Source organism: Sinohyriopsis cumingii, chromosome 7, assembly GCF_028554795.1.
Source record: "Sinohyriopsis cumingii isolate HCF-2022 chromosome 7, ASM2855479v2, whole genome shotgun sequence".
Taxonomy (NCBI): domain Eukaryota; kingdom Metazoa; phylum Mollusca; class Bivalvia; order Unionida; family Unionidae; genus Sinohyriopsis; species Sinohyriopsis cumingii.
Window position 1 is genome coordinate 99950927 of NC_142967.1, and position 14714 is coordinate 99965640.

At 33.0% G+C, this 14714-nt stretch overlaps 1 protein-coding gene across 2 annotated transcripts in view; it reads right to left on the bottom strand.

Annotated features, from left to right (window-relative positions):
* LOC149795805 (uncharacterized) overlaps positions 1-14714 on the bottom strand; it is a 52081-nt gene that overhangs the window by 20738 nt on the left and 16629 nt on the right. For both annotated transcript variants that reach the window (XR_016422416.1, XM_089965707.1), the window contains exons 4-5: positions 10695-12287; positions 4910-5304 (exon numbers count right to left, since the gene is read on the bottom strand). Coding sequence is in view for 1 of the 2 variants with exons in the window: in XM_089965707.1 (XP_089821833.1) it covers positions 4910-5304; positions 10695-12287 (1988 nt within the window). In the remaining variant the exon portion in view is untranslated. The remainder of the gene's footprint in view (positions 1-4909; positions 5305-10694; positions 12288-14714) is intronic.

Sequence of the window (14714 nt, forward strand, 5' to 3'; positions counted from 1 at the left end):
ACTATCTAACTGATTCTGTTTTTAATCAGGCATTTATTCTAACTCAAAATAAAACTTTAAACACAGTAGAATGTATACAAGAAAACACTATTAAGCCTTTAACAATACAATATAATCCTTCATTACCTAATACATGTACGGACCTTACAATTAATAAATACTGCAATTTCCTCAACTTATCAAATTAAAACAGCATACAATATTTTTATTATTTAAGCCAGTTGATTCTTTCAAGCAGAAGACCTAGGAATCTGCAAGATTGTTTTAAGCAGAATTAAAATTGACAGAAAATATATTTTTTTCCTCATCTAGATCCAATGGATGACAGTGCATATAATGTACTTTACAAAGAACCTATTTTAGTAGCTCCAATACAAAATAATTTTGTTCCAGTATGGTATATTTACAGTAATATTGTGTATGATCATTTGACAGTGAATTGGCTTTAAACAGGGCAATGTAGTTTCAAATTATTTCACCAAACTAGTTGGCACGGTTGAGAGGCTTCATAGTTTGAAGTTTGTCAAGGTGGATTATATTATGTGTGAGCAAAAAAAATTCTACGAGGATTAAAGATATTAATTGACTATTGTTACATGTTTAGGCTTGAATGAACAGTAAGACAAGAAAGAGTGAATACAGCAAGCTTTAAAAATTTTAACAAATTATTTATTCCTCTGGAAAAATACTGTAAAAATGAAAAATAAGAACTTACGTTTTTTTAAAGAATCAAATCCAAAAATAATCCAAGAATAAAATTGTATAAGTCCTAATATTGAAATGTTCCAATGATTTCAAGTTCGAGTCCCAACAAAGAATCCAAAATGGAAGACGATGATGTATGCAGCAGTGTATCCTGTATTGTGTTGTGGTCTACAGTAACCCTTGTAGAAACACAGGAAGTAATCCGGTGTTTGAAATCCGAATAAATTTTTTAAGAAATATCTTTGTACAATAATTCTGTATGAGCACTCAAAAATATTTCCAGAAAAATAAATTAATCCTTTTGAATCCAAATAATTTGAATAAACATTAAAATGTACTTCCCAAAATGACACAACAAAAGAAACACCTTTACATCTCAGTGTTTAGAAGCCCAGCTGAGATTATTTCTCTAAAACATTGGTTTAAAACTTCAAATTTGTGCAAAACAGGTGCACAGATAAGGGTCACGTGATCATGTTAATATATAAAAAATCACGTAGCCCCCCTGTATGTCCTTGATAAGAACCAAGCATTTTACTCCAAAAAAAAAGTTGTTTACTTCACTAAAAACTATTTACAAGTCATGGGTCACGTATCCAACACAGACTCAATCTCAACCTTATTATTCCCACAATAAAAATAAATTAAAAATAACCTGTTCACGTGGCTGTTACTAATTTAGAATTAAGATCAGGAACCAGGTCAGCCTTATGTTTACAAAAATGAACAGTGAAGGTCAAAAGCTGTCAAGATGGAGTAGAGTCTATACTATTTATGATCAAAAGTAATTGGGCATGATTATCTTCCAGTGCCAAAATACCAAAATCCAAGCAACTGAAATATTAAACAAAATTCAGTAATGGGTGGAAATTGGAATCATAAGTGGCTGCAATCAAAGTTCAAAGGGGACATGAATATAAATTCTGCTCATCCTGTAATTCAAAGCTGATTTTAAAACATTACTGTAGAAAGAATGACATCTTGTCACAAAGAAACCCCATCTCATAAAAGTATAATGGACATTTTCCATTCTGAGAAAAACTTCAGGCTGACTCAAGAAGAAACCTAGATCCAGTAACAGTACATCTAAGAAGAGATCTAAGTGTTAAGATCAGCAGTGATCAGGTATACCACTAAGAATATAATCCACAATAATCTCCTAAGAAATGCTAAAAATGTTTGTGATACATATAAGAAGAGTATGAATGGCAACAAGCTATTGTGAAATGACTGACTTGATGAGATGATGTGCATATTTTAATGATAACAAAATGTTAATTTGTTCAATAGTTGTAATTTCTTTCCATTTGCATGCTAAAATCAGTTGATGAAAATCCTGTTTTGGAAGTCAAATCTCCAGAACAATTTTTTTTTATAAAATCTCATGATCTATCCTGACCTAACACATCTTTCCTGTCACATGTATGTAGCTTGGTTTGGAAAAAATGGCTCAGTAAAGAATCAATTTATCAATGAATTTTATCTATTTTTTTGCAACTCAAATTTTTGTTTTAAGGCTGAATTTGAACTGTTAATTTTCCAGTGAAATTGCCACTTCACTCAACATTTCACTTAACTCCCAAGAAGTCATTAATGTGCTCATATACATTTACTGGTATATAACCAAACTGATCAAACTGCCATGACCATTAATCCCTTATGTAAGAAAGACATTACCAAAGTGAATGCCTGCTAGTACACACAAGTGCAGCTAGTGACTAACAGAGTGACATACAATTGTTACAAATTAATAAAATATTTAAATTATAACACTTACAGATTAGATGTGAGACAGATAAGCTAACCAATTTTAAAAAGACTGCTCCAGTGGCCTAGTGGTTAGAGCGCATGCCTTGGAGGCGGGAGGTCGTGGGTTCGATCCCCGGCTGAGTCATATCAAGGACTTAAAAAAATGGTACTAACAGCTGCCTCGCTTGATGCTCAGCATTAAGAGGTTAGTGTTAGGACTGGTTGGCCTGGTGTCTGGAAAATGTGACTGGGTGGGACATCATGCTACATGTCTGCGGCACGATGCCCCAGTGCTAGACATTGCTATAAACTGCCACACTGCAGAAATCATAGCAACATGACTGAAAAATTGTTAAAGCTACGTTAAAAATCCAAATCACACACACACACACAATTTTAACAATACTTTAATTTATAAGCCAAATTAAACTTCATTTGAAATGGATAATTTGCATATATAATCCTAACCAATCATCTGTACATTACTTATAAGTGATTTAACAGTAAAGTAAACAATTGTTAAGCTTTGCATTTTGTTCCACCATACAGTCTGCCAGGATGTGGTCATGCTCTTCCTGTTCAAGCGGTAAAGATGAAATGTCATATTCTCAGTGCAATATGTGTATTAATGCAAATACATTAATAACAAGCTACATAGCTTCAACCCAAGTTCTTGCCAGATTTATTTTGTGAATATTAACCTGGCAGTAATATTTCTGTGAAATTTAATATGAAAAAAACGTTAAAAGGAGTTATAATAAATTGTGACAAAAAAGAGAACATTGATATAAACACTTATTTAAATTCATGTTAGTAATATTTTTCCATGATTTACTGGTTTCCTTTCAAACTATTTATTTATTAAAAAAATGTTTCGAAAAGTATATTATAGAATTTCTCCCCACAACATTCAACTAATTTTCCATTCTACAAATTTAAAAAAGATAATTATTAGTTAACAACAAGCTGACTTACTACCGCAAATATACATAAGACATAATTATACATTTCTGGCAAATTTCTATGGTGAAGTTTTATTTAATCAGGTTTCCAAATAAGTCTTGTATCATGAAAATGAAAGTTAGCTGTTGTTGCTATTATCTGTTTCCTTAATTTAAATGGAAATTTATAAGATTTCAATAAGGTCAGAACTTATAGGTAGCACTTTAAATGTATACATTTTATAAAACTGAAATCTAATGTGCTTATATAGGGACACAATTTCCAAATCTGAGGCAGGGGGATTACCATATTTCATGTTATATTTTGTACACGAAAAAATAATTATTAATTTCAGTGTACAAAACATTATATGTAAAATAAATAATTATCATTTGGTGGTACTGACCATGTACGAAAAATAAAGGGATTGTATCTGAACAATTTCTATGGAACACATGCTACTCGACAATGTAACGGTACAAATGTACAAAGTAAACGTATATTTTCTGTCTCATTCTGCTCTCAACTCATGAATCTAATTACAATAAAAATAAAAGTACTCCATGATTTTTGTTGTTACTAGTGAACGAGGGGGGGGATTATGTGCAAACTTGTCTGCATTTAGAGCATATGTAGCTGTTATGTTGTGTAATGTTGGCAAAAGATATAAGATGGTTTGAACATGTAATAGATATGGGTATTATTTATTGGTAAATTGTTTGCAACGATATGAGACCACATTGTCATGAAATTAAGTGCAACTTGTATTTTACATTAAAAATAAACTCATTATCAAATTGCAATAAAAAATTAAGAACCTGAAATCACGTTTTAGTTAATGCAGTAAGCGCGGGCGTATGTGTGTGTGTGTGTGTGAGAGAGAAAGAGAGAGACCTCACATATGTCACTTATATATCATTTATATGTATTAATCGAATATAAGTGACTTTAAGCAGGCATATTGTTTCCATAAGGGTTATAGGTCAGGAGCATGTGATCTGATAATAACCTTTAAGACAGGGCTGTAAAGTTACTGGGCTGAGACATCAAATGTAATCAAAATTCATTGCTATTATCATAAAGAGCCTCAAAGAGCAGGAAAGGAGTTAAAAAAAGCTGATTTTGGCCATGACAATACAACCTGAGAGAGATACGTCAGCTGCAATCAACTGAGAAGCATAAGTGTGCCGTGATTCACTCTTGTTTCACAAGAATAATAAGCACCAAGTTTCACGGCAGGCAAATAAACCCCGTGAGAATAGTTGCATTCAAAAGATGCATATATGACATCCAGTTGGAAGAGAAAAACAAGAAACGGATGATAACCCTGACAAAAATCATTGGAGAATAGTTATTTATAATCATAATATATTCTAGTTTCATAGTAATCTGGTTGCATTCAAAGGCTGCATATATCAGGCAGATGCTGCACAAATGAATAGGATAAATCTTCTATACACTTGCCTCATATAAACGTGTCAATTACATTTATGGTGACATGATTGTTTCTTACCTTCTGTGTACCACCATTAAATTTATAAAAGATGACAATTGTTCCACATGTTTCAAATCCAGGTAAACTAGTATTTTCATAGTCAATATTCATGGTTCCTTCTGGCTGAGCACCAGTGATAATTCCATACAGGACTCCACAGCAGGGACAAATAGGCTTGTACTTGAAATGAAGTTCAATGCATTCCCTGCAGAAGGTATGACCACATTTGGATAGCACTGTAGGATTTGTGATGAACCCCATGCAAAGAACACAGTCCTCTTTGCCCTCAGTATCTGATAACCATGCAGTATTTGCATATGATTTGGACTCAAAATCTGATCGCTCTGATGTGGTTTCTTTTGTTAATCTTTCTTTTTCAATACCTTCCTTTTTAAGATTCACCTGAGGCACATCTGTAAAACATTTGGAAGCTGCTGTATTGCATTAGAATAAAATCACATTATCAAAGTGATATTACTTATCATGTTATGTACCTGTATCTATGTTTTTTGGTACATGATTTTGATATAATTTTTTTAACTGTCCAGAATATCTTTAGTTAGATTTTGCCCATATGACTGCGTCTGTTAAAAGCATAAAGTTACATAGTATCTATATATAGATGTTTATGTATATTTAGACAATTACTAATAATGATCTTAATAATCATACTTAATGAATGGAGAGTTTCTGAAATAAATTAAGTAGTGTGATCTGTCACGTGGGGTATGCTGTGAAATACAGTAGTACCGGGTAATAGAAATGTATATAAAAAGAGAACTGAGCAATCAGATTCATTCCTATTTTGGAGTCATCCCCATTTCTTTTGTTCCTTCTGTAACTCTGCAGATGTGTTTATATTGTACTCAGATATTATTAAACAGTGGAAAAACATTTGTTTAGACTCTTCAGTGCAAAAAGAAAGTGATCATTATTTGGAACATAATATTATTCTGAACCTGTTGTGACTAATTCAAAAGAGCTCTGAATAATGCCATCTTGACACTATCTTGATTCATGGCATATGAAATATGGAACTTTTCATTCTTTTGTATTTTCAAAGACTTTTATCAGGATTATATTTAATTCACTTCATAATACTTCATAGTTCCTCTCGCATTTTTATGATAACTTTGATAATTAAATTAGTTGTTAAGTTTCACAAAACTTGTTGGTTTTGCTTCTTTCAGTTACTTTGTGTCCACAGAGTCGTAACATACACAACAAATGTTAAGCCTAATACTTACAAAAGAAATGCAAAATGTCTTCCATAAATTTAAATTAAATGTCTGGTTTTCCTGTTTAAATTCTGAATTAAATGTGATTGGTACATTTCATTATAAAACTTATTTTCCTGCAATTGTGTCCAAAAGATAGTGAGTTCATTATTTATAATAGTATTAATGTTATTTTCTTGCATTTCTCTTGCTTTGCAGTATCTTCTAGATGGCCACTGTTGCCATCTTTAGAAAACACTCATTAACAAATGCTTTTTGTAACATAAATGCAGCCGCTGCAAGATATAGATACATGACCAGAACATAAATCTGACAAGTCTGCAGTGGTGTGTCATCTAAAATTCAGAACATGATGGAAATTAGTCTCCGGAATGGGCTATGCTTTACTGGCTGAAAAAAATTTCCATTCAGGACAAGTGGCAATTTGATGTTCAAGATATATGCCATGTTGGACATATTGGACATCAATCAACCTCATTTTCATTTAAGCTCATCTAGAAATCATACTAAGTCTTCTGCTGAATCCCCTTTGTCAATGTGACTTTCAATTTAATACTCACAGTGATAAGAAGCTTTTGAAGATGACTGCAGTGGTGACCATACTGGTTTTTGACAAGCTGAGCTAAAAGTCAAAGAGCAAGGTTTGAAATGTAAAGTTTTTCTTATCCTTTGAGTCACACTTTCCAAGCAGTGAAAAACTTAAAAAAGATGTAAGCAAACATCATCAATCATTTATTATGGATGAGAAGGTCACATAATACATCAAAAATAAAGTTCAGAAACATTGGGAATTCCGCAGAATTTGATTGTCATCAAAATCAAGCATACTCAGAAATTGTAAGAGATTAAATGGCTATTTACAGCCACTGAAGCAGTTATACACTCAAAAGATACACCTGAAATACATTTCTTTAACATTTGGATTTTAGGTACATTCCCATTGTTTATCAAGTATCGTTGCATAATTTACCATTCGTGCATTTGTGCACTGCTTGAGATTTTGCTACAATCTTATTGTGTATTATTGTTGCATCATTTACCATTCATGTAATTCTTTAGCGCATGCATATTAATTACAAATATCATTTACCACCTCATGTTCTGCTCATGATTCCAATAGTCATGCACATGGTCTTTCCATGAATGCAAAAACATAAAGAAATAACTATTATAAGAACCTTAATTTCTCAAGTTTCTATAAAAAGTGAAATATTACAAGTACAGATTCTTCAAGCTATTCCAGCTCTTAACATTTCACAGAGGGTTTTCTTTTTCTTGTTCAATAATGATTTTGTAAGATTTTCACATTCTGTTCAAAAAGCATATAAAATAATGTGACATTAGCTATTTCTGCTGAAGCTACAACTGACTGACAATGGTTATGCAATTTTGTTTTTCAAGTATTTTAAATAACTGAAACTAAATAAAATGAAACATGCATTCATTCACAGTGCCTTCTTTTGTGTGCATTGACTGTGTGACAGGGAAAGAAAATATCGATGAAAGCAATTGTATTTGCAAAATTGTCATAAAAAGTGTATTTTGTGTACTGTATATGTAATTTTATGTAATTTGGTAAGTTAATATTACCTGGTATTCCAGAGATACAAACAGCATATATATATATAAATTTATCTGAATATACGTATCAAAATGACACTGAATTTTGGAAGTGAAGAAATTCGTGAAAAATAGATTTATCATCCAAACACTAGCTGAGATGGGTCAAGGACATTATTAGAATTAGGCAGAGGGCAGAGGATGTAGAAGCAGCATGTTATTCTAGATGGACCTAACATTACACTGCTGCCTAAACTTAAATTCCAAAAACAAATTGGATCATGTTACCAGACTATATAAATATGGCACAATGTCAAACTAGTCATAATTGTAATTCATGTTGACTTGAAAGCAAATAGCTGGAATCCCCCAAAAATAAAACGGGTTGTTTTAAGAAATACTATGACCTATGACATTGAAAAAGCATAATTTGATAGTAATACATGTATGGCTTCTATGGCCTAATTCCAATAATGCACAATAAGTCTTTGGATGAGGAATTCATTAATTTGATCAGGCCTACAGTATAGCATCTCATGTATAAGTACATATTTGCTACTGAAGATGGTTCTAAACCATGCATGTACATGTAATAATATTACCAGAATGCCAGTTTGTTTGTATGTGAGTGTCTGCAAGGGAACACACTTTCTTATAAGATGCAAAAGCTAATGCCCAAGGATAAGAATGAGCCTCAAATGCATCAGTATTTATACATCTGTATTTATTCCAGATAAACAGAGCACATGCTTAAGCTACCTCCAGGTGGAAAATGCTTTTGATATAGGAAAGCTAAATAAACATCTGTTCCATCTTCTTTATTGCCTAATACTGCCTGGCAGTATATACCAAGGACCAATTACCTAATAGCAAATTTTCTTGTACTTAGACACAATGATACCATGATCTCATTCAAGAGCACACTTAAAATTTGCATCTTTCGGTGGCAAGAACAGGCTTAACAAGACTTAGCACTGTTTCTTTACCCTTAAGTAATTTTATCATACTTTGTAATACCAAAGTATGATGTTTCTTGTATTCTTGTTTACGTATGTCCTTACCTGTTGACTTTATTGTAAAATGCTTACAGCTTTTAAAGATTAATCACTTTACTATGCCAATATTACTATTATTATTGTTATTTAAAAAGAAGGTATTTCTTCTTGTATACACAAAATCAACTTCTATCTGTTTTGTGTACTAACAACTACCTTCACTGTAATCCAACTAATAGGTTGTATATTTAATGCAACCATTGTCAAGAGCACACAATGCACACAATTCTTCAATGAAATTACTTTAATATATTTAGCCAGGTCTGATATTACTATTCAGATGAAAAGTGAATTTGAAGGTGAACTACCAAATAATAACTAAATATATATTACAAAACATTTTCATTAACTTTGCATACCAACAGGGAAGCTAGGAAAGATCATGAGTCACAGACATGTTGACACAATCAGACACAACACACAGGTCTTGAATGCCCTCTGCAGTTGAAAAGACACCATTCTGGAGCTGAAAATGGGGTAACCAGTCCACTTGAGTAATCTGATGATCTGAATGTTTGCATTGACAATATAACTATGTTTAAGGCTAGCAATCAAATGAACTATGCAGCAATTTTACTTCAAATGGCTGAAGAGTTCCCAAATTACTGATAATTTCTTTATGTACTCATTTAACAGGCAATCTGCCAATTATGATCCAACAACATATTTTGTCTGCAATGAAGTGGAGCCTATAAACTCCCCATTTCTGCTGAATTTAATCAATACTTGCAAACTAAAGATTATTTTCCAGGTCACATGAAATCTATTCTTTTTCCCAATCTTTTTCTGACAGCATGGATGACTCCAGAAATTATTGACCAATGGGTCTTAATGTCCAAAACCTTTGGTCAAAGAATGCATTCTGGAACTAAACTTAATGTCTAAAACCATTATTTCCTATTAGACTTAACATAACTGTGACTCTGACCTTTAGAGACTAGGATATATTTTAATTCTTACTAAGTGCAAGCCATCCACAAAGTCTGCTCAAGGAAATTAATCAGCAACAAAGGTTAATCTGCAAAACACATTTTTCTTTCTTGAGCTGCAATAACCGTGAATTTTGACCCCCAAATCAATAGACTTCTCCCCTACTTGCAGCACAAACTCTCCGCAAACATTGGTCATGGTATGGCATCCAGAAATATAATTATGCAAAAGCCATCACTGACCTAGAAATCAGACAATCAATAGCCTTTTACCTTTCTCCAAGTGCAAGAAACTTGACCATTAATGTTTCAACTCAAAGTTTTTCCTCACACTAAGTGTAAGCTATGCACAAAGTCAGATAAAGTGGTGGAAAATTAGAGTTACTGAGGAAACTAAATTGGGAACAGACAGACAAATGGACAATACAACATAATATGTTTTGCCTTATTAGAGACCTATACAAATGCAAATACTTGAAGAAATGCAGTCATTTCCATGGAGAAAAAATTGACTCATGAGTTTGTTATGTGCATGCCATGAAACACAATTAAATTTTGTAAGTTTCATGATATAATTTTTCAAACAGAACTTATCCTTTATCTCGTGTGACAGTAATATGATTTGTAAAGAAAATGTTTTAAATTGAATCATCATTTAAAAGTTACATATTTTATTTAATTTTATTAAAGTAATTATTGAAATGTTTTCACTTTGGTAATAAATCAAAAAGAACTAGGACTAATTGTATTTCTTGAGTTACTTTATTTAATTTTGAGTTTCCGGGGAAGGGCATTGAAATTAGAAAGATGGGCAGCAAATATCTGCTCAGTGAAACTGCGTGAGAGGCAAATGAATTCTTCCCATCAAACTTGTTGGGGAACAAATGTCCAATTTTTAAAAGTTTATGGGAGGGTGAATGTCCTGGAGTCCTGATTATTATTAACCTACAGAAATTGTAACTTTTGTCCTTAATAATTTAGCTGAAACCTGTGTCTATTAAAGGAGTATAATAGCTCTTACCTGGTATATTGCTGCTCTTTGAACTTCTTGCTCCAGCTGAGCTTGGTGTTATCTGTTTATTAACTTTTTCACCAGCACCATACATGTCCCTGATATCTTGCTGGAGATGTATTTGCTGTTCTGTTGTTTTTATGATGACTTCATAAATATACAGCACATCTTTCTCGAGGCCTGTGAGCATAAATCCAACTCTGCTTTGTGTCTCTGCTATTTTAATTCTGATACAATGTTCTTTTGCTATTTGATTAAAATTTTCCATGTGTTCTTTCAAAAGCTTTCTAAATAAATTTTTATCTTTCACTTCAAGTGATTTTGTAATTTTTTTAGCTGAATCAGAAACATTTTCTAACAACAAATCTTTCATTTCCATACCAGGATTAGTGGCACTTAATTGGTGTTGGTGGCCTGGTTGTGTATCTCTTCCACTGGGTTTCTCTGGGACACAAGTTTCAGGATGAATTTCACAACTGATAATTTTCTGGACTGCAACATCAACACATTTAAATATATTATCTGCTGTAGTCACAAGCAGGCCTGTAGGACATTCTAATAGATAAATCACAATTTTTCCTTTGTGTTGCTTCTTTAGCTCTTCTAATGAGAGGATTTTCTCAGAAGGCAGCTTGGAACAGTCTCTTGACAACATATACAGTCTTTCTTCAATACAACCTTTGATACTCTTATCTATACCCTTTAACTGTTCAGGATCTCTGGCAAAAAGATGTATTTCCTTTGTCAGATGGTTTGGTATCCACACCACTGGAAGCTTTGGTAAGGAGTTGTCAATATAGTCACACATTTCTGAAGAAGCAAAAATTTCAAAAAAATGGTAACCTGGAGAGAAGACTTCCTCATGAACCTCTTTATGAGCAATCTTCAAGAGTTCTTCAAGATGTCCTGCAGCAGCGTTGACTTCATCCCTAGGACCCTTCAGAAGTACCGCATTTAGGTTTTTATCATTGATGATCTCTGTGCTGGGAAATTTGAGGAATAGTTCCTTAAGATATTCAAATCTTGTCATCACCCTTTGCCACATGAAGTCTACAGTGACTATTTCTTTATGACTGTTGAAGGATTTGGTAGCATCTGTTATAACCTCTGTAATAATCTGCATCACAAGCTGCTGAAGATCCTTGCTACATACAGTATATACAGTTACCAGATTACCCTCAACAACCACTTCAATCCAATAACCGTTTAATTCCTTTCTCTCTTTTAGTTTATCTCTAACATCATCTTGTATTCTAGGATCAGTTCCAATTGAGTCAATGGACAAAGATTCCTGTGCAGAGATGTACACACTGTCAAGCACACCATCAACAAAGTGTTTTACATCTGTTTCTTCTTTAAACTGTGCATTTGAGACTTGAACTATGAAAAACTCTTTGAAATGGTCATCTACAAATACCTTACAATCATGTTTTATTACTATGTCATCTAACATCTTTCTTCCACAATCTGTTTGAGTGTAAAAGTTCCATATTAAATGAAAACTGAAGCTGCATGACACCATGTGTTTTGAAACATCAACTAGATCTTTTTTTCCATGTTGTTTGAGATATTTAATCAACAGATGAAGGACTTGAGCATTTCCTAAAGAAACGAAAAGAAACTGCAATTAATAATAATGACCATGTTAAGAACTATTTAAATATTTACTCATGTTTTTATTATTATTACATGCATTATTATCATTATTATATATATATATATATATATATATATATATACAAACACACACACACACACACACACACACACACACACACACACACACACATATGTATGTGTGTGTGATTCTACTAGTGGTAAGAAAAAATACCATTTGTAAGACCTTCTACTTTACATAATGTTTTACAGTTGAACTCTACCACTTCGAAAAGTTATAAAATATTTTGTATTTAACAAATATAATCAAATACTGCATTTATATGTATTATGTGAAGATATCAGAGGCACCAACCAGAACCAATCTACTGAGGACCAAAAATGTTCGATGACAAGAACAACTGGTGCAATGACACATGCCATATCAAATGTTCCAGAATGGCTGACATGTGTACAATGAGCTATTAACTGATTACCTTACTGTTAGAATATGGAAAGTATAAGTCCAAATGCAAATTGACTTTTGAGATGCTATGAGTAATAAAGGAATAAAAAGTGGTCTTCTGAAGAAATTCGGCACACCGCACACCATTGCTGGAAAGGAGATAAGACAGAGAGACATACCATAATAAATTACATTGTCAGGCACACTATAGTAAATATTTTGATTTTTTGTCATCTTTAATTCTTATTGCATTGTTCAAGATGTTTTACTCAGAATAGTTGATGGCAGATCTTGCATTTTTTGTTCAGTTCATGGCAAAATGCTAAAATATGCTCTTTCTACCAATGCTATATTAAGGGCTGTTGGTAATATAGACCAACATGTAGTTCTCTGCCTTTATTTTTCATGTTATTGGTGGCACCAGTAATGGTAGAAAAAAGGAAGGGAAGTAATTATTGGTCTATTGTCAATACAATCTTTTTTAACGGTGGGTGGTTGTGGTGTAGCCAAATATGATGTATAGTACATAATAATTTTGAAGTTTATCAATTAGATTAGCATAAATGTCATAGAAAATATTCATGGACAATTTGTTTTGTGGTAAATGTATTTATATAAGCTAAATGGAGCAGCCTGACATTGCATTTTATCACAGCACTGAAACAGTATTGAGCTATTTCATCATAATCATCTTGTTTCATGAAGGCTAAGTAACATGCAATGAGCATTACATGTTTCATATATATTGGGCCTTGTATACAATGCACATGGCACAAAACCATGAGGCCATGTAATGGGGGCTGCCATATTAGTCTTCATCCAGTCAATCTGGTCCCTTGACTCACAGTAATATTATATGCATCCCTGAAACCTGTTGGCTACCAAACTCTCCATACTGAAAGTACGGTTGTGGTTAGCACTGACGATAACAAAGAGAATTCCAAGACATTCTGGAAATGCATACTATAAAATGACTTATTTACTTGCATACATTTTACTTCTTTTCATCTCTTACTTCACTACTCTTTGGTCTCTAAATATTAATCAAAGTGTAAATCTTCAGGTATCATCAGTATTTCATTCTAAATTACATGTCTGAAAATAATGGAGAAAAGTTGTCATTAGCTACTTATCCTATATAATCCTTGCATGTATCCATACATGGGATAAATACTGAATTTGTTAGTGTGTGAGAAGGCACTAGCTGTTAAGTTAGAGTCCCTCGAACTAAGGAAACAACAAATTTTAACAAAATTACAAACTGATCAATCAAAATATTTGAGCAGTTGCATACTTTACAAGATCTTACTTCATTCAGTTCTGTTGGATGTCACAATTGTCACTAATCATGAATGTTATACAAAGTACAGCACAACATGGTTACTAACGGTGTATATGACATGTATGGATGTATATATGCATGGACCTCTCTGGTGGCCTAAGTGGTTAGAGCATCTGCCTCAGATGTGGGAGGTCACAGGTTTGAACCCCGGCCGAACCTAACCAAAGACTTATAATAATGGTACTAGCAGCTGCCTCACTTGGCCCTCAGCATTAAGAGGTCAGTATTAGGACTGGTTGGCCTGGTGTCAAGATCATGTGACTGGGTGGGACAATTTTATGCCACATATCTGCAGCATGATGCCCCAGTCACACACACACACACACACACACACACGTTTATTTATTTATATAACCATATCTTTTTTTGCATTGGATTATACTGTATGTTGACTATGCCACAGTCTGGGAAATAGTCAATATTTATTTCTACAATTAGTTATATACATATTAGTGGAGATTTAGTTACACTTTTCTGCATTTGTTATAGGCAGTTAATAATATCACTTTATATATGACATGTAAACCAAGGGTAAATTAGCCTTTACCATTAAACATTGTAGTTATTTACAAAGACATGGAGTGCTTAAGAAAGCAGGATTCAAGGCGGCAGCCTAATTGGTTGG